At 35.4% G+C, this 13,762-nt stretch overlaps 1 protein-coding gene across 1 annotated transcript in view; it reads right to left on the reverse strand.

The window, feature by feature from the left end:
• LOC132701790 (aquaporin AQPAe.a) overlaps positions 1-3,219 on the reverse strand; it is a 38,053-nt gene extending 34,834 nt beyond the window's left edge. Inside the window, exon 1 of the mRNA XM_060669983.1 lies at positions 2,884-3,219. Coding sequence (XP_060525966.1) covers positions 2,884-2,896 — 13 coding nt within the window. The 5' untranslated portion in view covers positions 2,897-3,219. The remainder of the gene's footprint in view (positions 1-2,883) is intronic.
• Positions 3,220-13,762: the final 10,543 nt, after the last annotated feature.

Below are 13,762 nucleotides of genomic sequence, written 5' to 3' on the forward strand. Positions count from 1 at the left end.
ATTTGGACGACACCGAAATCGATTACATAATTAACTATTCGAATCTGAAGCGCAAAAAAAATATGAGCAGGAAACGAAACCCATTAATGTCGTTATCGCTACGCGATTAATTAGCCGTAGACGAGAGAGCTCGCGAGTGCTTTTTTAAAATTAGAAATTGTTTTTATTATACCCTCGCGCGTGCAAACTTTTGCGATAATTCGCGTTTGTTGTCGAGAAATTATACCATCGTCGAGGCGTTTTCTTTTTCGTCCCGATTGCGCGAAAAATTGCTCTCGATTAAATAGCAAAAAAGGAAACGACGAGAGAGAGAGAGAAATAGAGAAAGTGTGGAGAAGTTTGTTTTGTATTTTGCTGAACGCCGCGTCTCCTGCAAATGTCACTTTTTGTTTGCGAAGAAAACGCAGAAAACAGTACCGATCTAACATTGTTTTCCTTTTTAACAGCAGCATTCTTTTCCTGATAGCAGTAGTTTGCAAAATACCACAATTGTTATATTAATAATTTTTTCTACTCCCGTCTGTAAAATACCTAATTACCCATCGATCTAGTGTGCGGGAAGCGTCACTTTACCACGTCAGTTTCGTTTCCCACGGATCCGAGCCGCTTCGGACATTTGGGGGATTTTACCGCACGGATTTAGGGCCAATCAAATGTTTTCGTAGATATTTCCCATGCTTTGAATTTTGACTGCCATGTCAGTGAACATATTCGTGTTGATTTGCCAAAAAAAATGTACCTAAAAACTAACGGTCGTTTATTAAACACTCGCTCCGCTCGTGTCAAATAAACTCGTGAGTCAAATGCCTTTTACCGCACTTGTTGCATAATATACTATTCTCAAACGTGTTGCATACTATAGTTTTTCAATGTTCGCACTTGTTACATAATATACTATTTTCTACGACCGTTGATTTTTGGGAACATTTTCGCAAAACAACGCGACATAACCGTGAGAATCGACAAACGTCAAAATTCAAAGCGTGGGAAATATCTCCGAAAAGATCCGATTGCTCCCAAACCCGTGCGGTAAAATCCCGGAAATGTCCGAAGCGGCTCGAATCCGTGGGAAACGAAACTGACGTGGTAAAGTGTCGCTTCCCGCACGCTAGATTTGGGTGTACTTAGGCATTTTACAAACGGGAGTAGAAAAACCTTTTATGTCACTCGTTTATCAAACATTCGCTCCGCTAGCGTGTGTGACAGTGCGCATAACAAAATTCCACATTTCCTACTGCTCCAAAGGCTTCAACAGCAAGTGTCGTAATTACTCGTCAACTTCAACTTTATTACAAGTTTTATTGGTCGCCCTAAAAGAAAATCATTTTCTAGATATTGATTTATAATCATTAACATTTTACCCAATAATTAATAACTGTCATATTAATTGACATTTCATGACATTTAACGACAAGCATTTTCAAGCATGACGTCAGGTCATCGAAAATACGGTTTTAAATTAACTCTCCAAAAAATAATTAGCAACGATCGTCATATAAGGGCTTTTTGCGAAATCTGTGATTGCCGTGTAATATCAACTTTTATTTTTGTATGTTTTTGTTATTGTTTGTTGTTTTTATTATTGTATCAAATTGCTTTGTATTCGGATAGTCTATAATCTTGTTCCGCACCAGAATACATCGCCGTTATAACTTTCCTGTTTCTTCCGTATGGAAAAAAGAGAATTTCATGTGTTCGAAATGTACGCCTATAGACGAATGCAGCGAATATCTTGGACGGACCATAAGACAAACATATAGGCCCTCCAGCAAATGGAAAAACGTAAAAAACTCATCACAACAATCAAGTAGAGAAAACTTCAGTACCTGGGACATATCACGAGTTTCTTCGCCTGGTAACACAAGGGAAGATCGAAGGAAAATGCGTTTTTTTTTTAAATCACTGATTTAAATGTTACAATTGGATAATTTCACATTAAAATATTTTGTTTATTTTAGAAGCAACCTTTTTTATCGCCCACCCAATAATTTTGCGCGTTTACATGTTTAGTTAATTAAAAAATAATTTAGAAATTCCTTTTTTTTTCGTTAAAATATTTTTTTTAATTTTAAAAACAATTTTTTTATTATTATTATTGAGTCGTCTACAATTTTTGATGGCAATACGATTTTTTTTTCATTCAAATATTTTGGTTACTTGAGTTTTAAACTAATTTCAACGAGAAAATTAATTAGACCGTTTTATTATTATCCACGACTACCGTTCTGATATGCCTCGAATCACTATCTTATCAATCGGTTACACGATGTGTACCGTTTTAAATAACACTAGAACCGAGCAGATAAGAGAGACATCGGTAGCACAAAATATGTTAATTTCCATATTCATTTTAAGTCGACCTAAAAATAAAAAAAACAAAGCATTTTTTACACAAATAATAATAAAATAAAATAATAAATAAAATAAAATTATAAAAAATTGTTTTAAAACGAATTTTATAAAAAATATATTCCCGCTTCTCTTAGCCGAACTTTTAGCCAACAAATCCGACAACAATCGATAACAACAATTACAATTTTGAGAAAAAAAACGGTTTCTATCTATTTTTCCTCGTTTAAAATTAGATACACCGCATACACACCATCATCATCATAATTTATCACAAAACGTTAAATAAATGCAATGACAGAACAAATCCGACCAATTTTCCCTTTTCATCTATTGGCTTTATTAAGGATTCAAAAATCTATAACCCCCATTAATAATTAAAAAGTATTCCTTTGCTCCATGCTTAAAAAGTATTTTCTTAAATGAACTACAAACCGATCTTAAAAAATGATTAATTTCGTTATTTTTTTTTTCCTTCAAAAAAAATTTTTTTTTTGTATTCAAGCAAACATTTACACATACACACAGTCCTACCTTTTTCAGACATATTGCGTCGCGTCTCTCTCACAAAAGAAAAAAGAAAAAGTCAGAAACGAACGTCGAAAAAAATGAAATACTGACGCGCGAAACACGCGGATCGGAGCGTCTGCTGCGACGAAGGCAGGTGAAGAAGTTTTTTTTTGTTTGTATCGCGGAGCGTGTGTGTGTGGTACGCGCGTGTCGATGCTCGTTTGTTTCGAAAGTAACGCGGCGCGGCCGACCGAGATTTTGAATGTCGGTCGTCAAAAGCAGAAGAAAACCGAATGAATGGAGAACGAGTCGCGGAAAACCGCTATTATAAACCGGGACGAAGGCGGCTTGAATATGCCGCCGTTATTATCGATATTGACAAAGGCAGCCGGCCTACCGACGCGACCATCCCCGCCACCAATCGAATTTCCGATAACAAATTTTAAAAAACAGTTCGACTTCGAAGAAGACTACAACACGACGAACAGGAACACCCCTCTAGTTTTGAGCAAAATTCTGAGTACTTTTCGCAACGTTTTCCCATGTCCATCTCTTTCCCTTGCCATGGAAAAAAAATATTTGTTTGCCACATAAACAGTTTTACGTATATTTCGACCAGAAATTTAGTGCTTTTACAACCGACACCGTGATTATCTTTGCCTACAGCTTATCAGCCCAGCAGAACCTTGCACGTAACGAAGTACCAGAATCTTCTCTCACTTTCCTCTTGACTATCCCATTTGCAACAATTTTTTTTACAGGTGAATTCGGAACTTTGATCACGTCACTTGTTTCCATTGCTGCTCCTACTTTCCCTTCTGAATTTTCTGTAAAATTGTAAACATTGAAAACAATTTGTTTAACATCCGAAGACAAATGGATCCGTTTTTTTATTTACTGATGTAGTTCGTCTGCTAAATTGCGATGAGGTTACACTACCAACTCCACTTCGTCTTCAAATTCTGCGTTGTTTTCCATGTCTTCTCCTAAGAGGGAAATATCGCTTCAATCTCACGACCCACACACTTTAAAGTGTTAAAAAACAGAAACCTTCAAAAAATGTTTAATTCTTATGACTTACCTTTATCTACCGGGAACATTATCTATAGTTTTAAAAAAAACTGTTGTTGTTTCCAAATCGAAGAACTGCGTAGAACGCACAAATATACAAGAAGAATGCGGTTAATTGACAGGCACGCAAGACAAAAATAATTATTCTTGATAGTATTATAAGCAAATTTTACAAGGGTAGGTGTTAGAGTGACCGAGAGTAGAGTTCGCCTAACGATATACCGTATAATGACAATGACGTTTCTTATTGGATAGGACCAACATTTTACGACATACTATTATGGGGCTAACTTTAAATTGAGGGTTCCGGAGCTGATGGGAGGTACGGCGAAGCGGTAGCATTTACAGGGAAACAGATTTCAGCATCGTGTTCGAGAGGAAAAATTATATAAGATTTGACCTCAAAAAATACTCCCTTTGAGTTTTTGAGTTATTAGGAAAGTATTTTTTTTTGAGGAGGCGGGTGGTTCGATCGAAACGAGGTTTGCGGCGTTGAAATCCGGAGGTTTCAGGATACACACACACACACACACACACACATGATAGTAATATCCAAAAACATTTTATCACTTTTAAAATCACTTTTCTCACCAGCAATAAGCAAAAGTAAATACAGGACGCACGTGATCAGCGTAAGCGTTTTTCAATTGTAAAAAAAATACATTTTCTATAAACCATATCGCTATTGTTAAAACAAGAACTATTAATTAACAAGACATTTTGTTAACGCGAGTTGAGTTAAATTTCTTATTTGCCTATGCTTCTGAATACATAAAAATAATCATCCTGTGCATAGTGTATCTATCGGTAAAGCCCGTCAATACATTTGAATTACGTTTTAAATGGAAACAATGCAATCTCCCTTAATTATATATCTATATTTTTTTTTTCGTATACGAATGTCGACCGGCATCCAACTACGCCTCGGGGCATCCACATGAAACAATAACTTATTAACCACTCAGACTTTGGATTTCCTTTTGATTTTGTCGTTACGCAACGTCACGAGACGGTAGTTAGTGGTCATTATCGTGCACGCCGCAAATCGTCAAGTTCATTATCAATGACGGGCGGACCCCCCCACCCCCCGCTGCTTCCATATTGTTTCGCTTTCGATTTACCGCCCGACCATCAAAGACGACGAAATGTCAAGAAATACCGTTTTGTTTATGTCGTCTTCGAAGGATCCGTTTGAATTGTTTTGCGATTAATTCGTTTAATGCTAATAATCTAAGTGAGGAATCCGCGGCTCAAAATATTAAGATTTAACCAACATCACTCAGATAAAATGTATTTTTTGCTTGGATTACAATAATCTAAGGTTTTTTTATACTTTCGTGGTATTAGGATTGATTTTTTATTTCGTTTGCAACAAAGCGTTTAAAGTTATATTCTTTTGTTAATACGGATTATGGTTTCATTTGCGTAATAGATGCAATTTTCATGGCGCAAAAACTTCGACATAATTGACAAGATTGCTTTCGAAAAATCGTTTGTAGCGTGTAACGCGAAGCAGTTTTCTATTTCGAAGAGAAGCCGCTTCTCGGTTTCTTGCCGTAGAGACGCGGACCACTATGCAACTTTCGCAAAATCGATGTAATTGTATTGTGCATGCAACCTGTATGAAGTGTCTTGCACGTCTCGCCGGACTTCAAAGTTACGGCAAACTTTGGTAAATATTAAAATTTTTACAAATAATAGCGCACCCTGTATGATAGACGAAAACTGAAACTCTCTCCCGGCACAGTTTACGATACTTCTCAGACCAAATTAGCACAACTTTAATAGTTTTTTATTTACCGCCAATAATTTACCCAGAAAAACGGAAATTTTTGGGATCTTTTAGATTTTTTACCCATAAACGACACGTCCTGTATATAATTCAAACAATAGTCGAAACAGAGCCCTGGATCTCCCAGGTTTCCTGGTATAGGAATTTTTCCAATAGAGTCAATGGTTTTCGAAAAAAGACATGTTTTCTGAAACCATGCAGTAAGCCGTAATAATAAATGACGTTACCGCGTCTCCATTGAGTGACTTTTTCAAATATCTCAAATAGACGAAAACCGTAAATACAAAAATTGTAGGCCTCGATGCGGCCTTCATTACTGTAAAAACCAAATAGCGATATTTTTAACAAATTTTGATTCGCGGCTGATAATTTAATGCCGAAAAGAACAATTTTCAGGGTCTTTTAGTTTTTTGTCTATAATTGAAAAACCGTGGATATAATCGAAAAAATGCCTCAAATAAAGGTTATGATCGCCGATCGTTCGCTTGTCCCGGTTCACAAATTTTGCCGATCGGGTTAGCTTTGGAGAAAAATTTTTTTCAAAGAAGCCAAAATAACCCCAAAAAAAATTTTTTTTAACCCTCGCGAGATTTGAGTGAGTCCTGTTTCTGCCAAATCTGAAGTCAATAGCTGCAAATTTAAGACACCTGTTAATTTTTCAATCTAGCACTTAATATCTTGAACACCCTGTACAACAATTGAAAACCATAAATAAAAAAGTTTTAGCCGTGTATGCGTGCTATATCGTCATGCAGGAGAAACTGACATCTTAAATATAGTCTTTTAGTTACAGCCAGTTAGTTACAGCCATTAATAGGGGAACCCATTTTTCAGTTTTTTTTTTTAATTTGCGGCGCACCCTGTATATTTTTGAAAAATTTGCTATGGAACATAATCTTCTGCGTCTTCTAGTTTGAGAATTTTTTTTAATCGCGTAAACGGTTTTCGAGAAATGATTATTTTCTTGAACCCTTGCAAACGCTGTTTTTAATTTTCAAAAAATACTTCCGGATCTCTCAGCCCCCCCCCACCCAAATTTCAATGTGTTCCGTCAAGGAACCAAAAGCTATTTACTTGCAAAATTTGAAGTCCAAAAAACAGACGAAAATGTGACCGCAAATATAGTGGAGTGTAAAAAAGGAACAAAATTTGAGCCACCTGGTTCGAGAGTTATTGAATTAAAACCTTTTCCACAGAAAACGGAGAACGGAGAAACAGAAAAAAAAGTACAATTGTTTTTTTTTTTCGACCCTGATTCGATCTGTACCAACAGCGGCCCCGTAGTACCTACCGTTACCGAGATCTGGAAAAAAAATATTAGCGCATATACTTTCGAAAAATTCGATTTCATCGATTTTTCGAAAGTAATAAGTGCCTACCCATTGACATCGCGGTAATTGTGCAGCTTTATGTTTAACTTTATATACTCTGTACACTAGCCTTTTGTTACGTTGTACAGACCATAACGCCATCCCTAATTTTCTTAAAATATCCCATCATGTCGAAACCTCGTCCGCATACAAAATTCTTCGAAAATCTAGTTTCGCTTTACTTCGAGAAAGAATTCATCACACAGGTAACGAAATAGACCTCATCAATAAGACTCTTCTGTCTCTATATCTTGAAATTGCTTCCATCTTGTCTCCATCCGAGATCGATATCCTTTCAAACATGATTCATGACAAAGCTTTATCTTCTACCCAGAATCACATTCAGAAATTTGAAAAAGTATCGTCAATACTAGGGAAACCATCAAACTCTTCTCCACTACCAAACACTGTGACAAATGTATCGTCGCACCAACTTTCGGAAACGGAGAAATCAGTTCTTTTAAAAGATTCCAACTTTGTCCTTGCCCCACGTATTATCCCAAAAGAGGAAATCGTTTCAAATGTCGAGTCTATCCTAAACAAAATGCCATCTCAAACAGCTAATGAAATTCGATTTGAAACCGCAAAAATCCTTAAAAAATCAAAACCTCCTAAATCTAATATTGCAAAGCCTGAACGCATTGCCCTAAAATATCTAGAATCTAATTGCGACATCGTAATCCTAAAAGTAAACAACGGTGGTTATGAACACAAATGAATATCAGGAAAAAAATAAAGATATTCTTACAGACGGATCATATTGTCAACTTAAAAAAGGTCCTACGTCATCTATGTCCATCAGAGTCCGTGAAAAAATCTGTCACCTCTCATGACTCTAAAATTCCTCGTCTCTACGGATTTCCAAAGATTCACCAACCAGGATTACCCCTTCGACCTATTGTCAGCACCATTATTTCTCCAACATATTCTATAGCAAAATATCTAGCTCCCTTATTAAAACCCTTTACAGGAAAAACTGACAGTTTCGTACTCAATTCCTTTCACTCCTTTGAACATATAAAAAGCATTACATTAGATACATAAGATATTCTGGTTAGTTTCGACGTTGAACCCCCCTTTACCGTAGTCTCTATTTCTGCAACATCATTTCAGATATATTAAAATCAGAGAATCTGGACCCAAACCTTCTCACCTTAATTGAAAAATGCTTGTCCGGAACATATTTTTCTTATAACGGTCAAATTTTTTGAACAAACGTCGGGAACCGTTATGGGTTTTCCACTGTCACCAGTCATCGCAAATATATTTATGGAAGCCTTTGAGAAGAAGAATGCTCTCGACACCTTCCATCTAAAACCAAAATCATGGAAACGATACGTCGATGATGCTTTTGTTATTTGGCCTCACACAGACCGATATCTTAATGCATTGTCACATCACCATCCGGCTCAAAAATCATCGGTTATCAACTCTCTTGTTTACAGAGTCGTAAAACTATCTCAGGCGGAGTCATTCACCTCTCTAATAATTTCCACATTAAAGATATTAAGCGTTCCATCACAAAATACACTCCACTACAACCTTCCAATAGCAATGAAGCCGAGAGCAATCCCACACTTGCCTTCCTTATATTCAAAACATCACCGACCACGTATCAAACGTTCTAAAGAAATATAACGTTTAAACCAGATCTACCACTTGTCCAAAAATCTTTTAACATCTTCGATCCGTCAAAGACGACATTCAATTTGAGATGCTCATGCATATGCCGCAAAGAATACATTGGAGAGACCGGAAGAAAAATATCAACTAGGCTCAAAGAACATGAAAGAGCTTTAAACTCATCAGCAGTTGCCGAATGCAATCATGAAACCGCAGATGCCACCCACTCAAAACGGTATTTCAGGACAGGACCTACTGTGGTAGGAGAACGAAAAGACGCTATAATAATTAGCCAGGAGATGATTTTTGTTTCTCAAAATATGATACCCCAATGTCAATGGAAAATGCTGTTAATGGATTTTCAAAAAGTTTATGGCATATACGTCATCACGTTTTTGCCTTTTAACCCAAGGTCGCTAGTCGGTACATTGTAGCCACTGATTGACGTTTGACGTTTGCCAATTGTGACGATCACGTTGCACGTCGTTCAGTGCTTTGCAAAAATGTTCCCAAAAAGTAAGGGTCGCAGAAAAACTATAATATGCAACAGGTATCGTAAAGTTCACTAATTGATTATGGGCTCCGCTCGTGCTAAAACATGCCCGTGACTAAAATGACTTATTTCAACTTGTCGGATAATATACTTTTTGTCGTTTCATTTTCTGGAAAATCCGCTCTGATCTTATAAAGTAAGTATGTAAAATAATAATAATATAAGAAGTAAAACAAAATAGTATTTTATAATAATTTAAACACTATTAGGATAAAACATTTCTACTGTGTCCTTCTGGGTCTTTTGAATCCAAATCGAACTGCAGGCATATCGATTAGCATGAGATTTTTTTGTGGTCGCTTATCGCGTCGAAGGTTTCTATTTTGCAGCATTTAATACCCCATTCCGGCATTAACAACCGGCCCGTGTTGTTTTTCGTCACGCAAAATAATCATGGCGATACATATAAACATTTAAAGTGTCCCGCTATCGCTAACGCGGTAGGTTACCGACTCGCTGGTAAGTAGTTTTTTTTTTGACTTGGCCAATTAAAGACATTGGTTTTTAAACAAAAGGATATGTTCGGTTCGTTGGTTTGAGGGGCGCGGGGCGGCAGGGGCGGGGATCTCAATTATTAGATACGGCGAAATTCATTAAGGCCTAATTATGATATGGATTCCCGAGACGGCGGAATTATCCTACCACGACAACGACGATTGATGACAAGAGGAAGTTCCAAGGTCGAGGTCGCGAGGCCCCGAGCGGAGGGGGAATGTTGTCGATTTTTTGTAAATATAGTTGGGATTTAGCGCTCTCGCCATTTTGGTAAATTGGGAAGTCTCGATTTCCGGTTACCAAATGTAAATTAATGGTACTGTACCAGGAGCCCCATTAATAAAGGAATCGTTAGTCCTACAACTACAAAAAAAAAATATTTATAGGTAAATCCGCCAAGACAAAAACCTGGATATTATTTTCAAGTTCATAAAATGGCCAATAGGGAGCGCAACCTCTATTGTAAAATGGAAAAAACGTTTTTTTTTTTCAAAAATATTCCAAAATTAGTTTTAACGTAATCCACTCTAGATAAGGAAACTGTTTTGTTTGAACTATTTTTTTCTATCTCGCCAAATTGAGGGTGGCGGGAGGGTCAAATATTGGTTTAGAAAAAGTTGAATAACTTTTCTTCACCTAATACGATTTAGTTTTAAAGAGTATTTATAGGAGCTAGGAGATATTAAGTCTTTTACGAGTTGGTAGGAGGCGCTTCATGTCAAAAAGCTATTTTATTGAAAATTTTAAATATATAAAGCTTAGCTAGGATGAAAGAGCGTAAAAAAACACAGCAACTAGTGGAAACGGCATGGCAATATTAATTAAAAAAATTAATTAAATTGAATAATAGTAATAATATAATAATTAAAAAATATATTATGCAGGGAGACCTAAAAAATTGTGGTAAACCAATGCTGCAATTTTAAAATATAAAACTTGTATCTGAGTTCCTAATGTTTTTATAATTATGAACGATAATTTCAAATAAGGCTTTATTAATTATTAATTTTATATAATCTATATACCTGTCGAAAATATTAGAGAGGTAAACTTCAATATTACTAAGAAAAAAAAACATTATATTTAAAATTTCAAAAATTTTATAAATACGCAGTTAATAGTATTTTGTGCAACAAGGTTGATAAAGACCATTTTAGTCACGAATTTGATTTGCTTGAGGTCATGCACAGCTTTTCATAAATATACCACTTTTTTGTCATAATAAGGTAAAATAAAATTTTAAACAATTTTAATACAGGTTCACGCCGAAAAGTTTGCGTTTTCTTTCCCAGTTGAGACTATAACTTATTTTCAAAAAGCCGCCGAATGTGCTCTTCTAAATGTTCTCTCTTGAATAATCTTTCTCTATATGTGTAATTTAAAAGCTCTAGAGTTCTTGCCTAGCCCGATGTCAGCAAACTCTCCCCTAATTATAATGTAATATATAATAATTATAATTATTTATTAAAAAGTATTTAATAAAAAAACGTTACAGATTAGTAACTATTTTTCTATCAATTAAAAAATTTGTTAATGGTATTTTTAAGATTTTCGAAAACTCCGGCTTTACGCAAAATCCATAAAATTACCCAAAAAATAACACATTCAATAATTTAATTATGATTCGGTTATAACAAAATGGAATAGCTTTTTTTAGAATTTTCAAGCGGTCCATTTTACCTCTGGTATTACGCACAGGCCCTAAAAATATACAAATAACCAGAATTTATAATTATATTAACAAAAAAAATTGTCTTGGTTAATTTTTGAGTTAATAATCTTGCAACGTCGTTCTATAACGTTAACGACAAGAAACGGATTTAACTCATTTTGGCAGTGCTAATTGAAGCGATCATTACATAGCGAATCGGCTCTAATCGCTAGGCAAACGGGTTTTAAAAATTTACCATCGGCGTATAGCGTTCAAATTTAATTAGGGCCTCGCCAATTGATAAAAAGCACATACCTACGTGAGACATTTTTTTTAACACCGAACAAGTCGATCGGTATATTTAGACTTTCGGTGGATTCGATCATAATCCAGGTAATATTCCGTTCCGAGCGATGCGGTCTATTAGTTACGCAATTACTGTGTTTTTTTTTTTTGTTTGAGAGATGGGTAATTATTACCTTTCCGATGGCTAATCGTTATTTAGAATTTGCAACGCTCTCGAGCTGATTCATTTTTAATGCCGCTTTGATTGGGGGCCTCGGGTCGGGTCGTGGATGATTTTTTCCATCTTTTGGTTTTTTTTGCCTCTTTTTCATTTGCCCGCCCATTTTGCGACGACAGCGATTAGTTAGATAATTATCAACCACCTCGTATACAAAACAATACCTAACCCTCGTCGGTCGAGATTTCGCGTATGAGTTAGCGGCTCCTTCCATATATCACCGAAATTTACGATCGCAATCCTTGACGTTGCTAAGTTAAATACGAATCAGATAAGGTCGTAAATTTAGGTAAAATGTAAACACAATTCTTCTGTTGGATATTTGCGTTGAAAATAGGCGCGAGTTAGTACGGCTTTGATGATGTTTCGACTCGATTTTTTTTTTGAAAACTACTTAGCTAACAGATATCTGTGAGTTACCCTTCACAATGTAGATTCTGAATTTCTCCCTGTTTCATCTGGTGTACTGCAAGGTTCTGTCCTTGGACCTATATTATTCTTAATGTATATATATATATATATATATATATATATATATATATATATATATATATATATATATAACAATAATGCTAATTGTTTTGGTTCGTCGTCTTATCAATGTGGCTTGTCGATTTACATATTCAATATGTCTGTTGTGAATGTTGTAAAACTGTAAATTACCAAACAACTATATAGTGAACCGTTGATTTTTGGCTTAAGGTTAAAATTAAATGTCTGAAGAAGGTCTTGAAGGCCGAAACGTCACAAAAAATAAAATGTTTCACAAGTAACGGAAACTTATTTTAATTTCACTAAAAAAGGACCAAAAAAACCCAAGAACCATTTCTTAAGTATATATATATATATATATATATATATATATATATATATATATATATATATATATATATATATATATATATATATATATATATATATATATATATATATATATATAATCTTCAACTTAAACTTAGATTCGAGGAATAAGCATCTTCGTTACTGAAAAAGTCTTATTTACTTTTGCGCCATTTATGCAGGTCTAGGACTGTCCTAATTATCAGTTTACGGAAACTTTTCACTTGTCCTTTCCACGTCTAGATAGTATTAATAAATATAAATTGCAATTTGATAGGATTTCGCACAAAATCCAGCAACTTAACTGACTAAAAATTGATAGTATTTTGAAGTACTTTTTGGAGTCTATGGTTATCCAATTTATTAGCACATCCGATCCGTCCTACTTACGAGCTAAATTACACTTCGTAATGTTCAATCAGTGGCCTTAAGACACCCCTACGCACTTCACTGCCACCATATCGTCGATCTTTGATCCGCAGATCATTTTTTTATAACGCTGTTGTAATATAATAGTAATGTAATAGTATACCCGATGCAGTAAAACCACATTCAATTAAATTCTAAATATAAGGTGCGCGAGATATTTGAAAATACATCATTGGAAATCGCTTTTATTTGTAAGAAATTTTAATATTTATCAAAGTTTGCCGTAACTCACGGAATTTCACAGAAACACGCGAGACGTTTTATACAGGGTGTAAGCACAATAAAATTACATCGAGTTTGCGAAAGTTCATAGTGATCCGCAGGAGCCCGATAGAAAAACAATCCGTCTCTCTACGACAAGAAACCACGAAGCGGCTTCTTTGCAACTTGCCTCGATTTTTTTCTAAAGCAATCTTGTTCTTTTGGCGTCCACTTTTCCTTAGATCACTATCTTCTACATACCATCCTTCGGTATCACGTCACCAAAGTATTTTAGTATACGCTTCTGGACCGTTAGATCTCGCCTTTCATGATCCCGAGTATTTAGTTCACCGCG

Source organism: Cylas formicarius, unplaced genomic scaffold (genome assembly GCF_029955315.1).
Source record: "Cylas formicarius isolate icCylForm1 unplaced genomic scaffold, icCylForm1.1 PGA_scaffold_5__7_contigs__length_24384050, whole genome shotgun sequence".
Classification (NCBI taxonomy): Eukaryota; Metazoa; Arthropoda; class Insecta; order Coleoptera; family Brentidae; genus Cylas; species Cylas formicarius.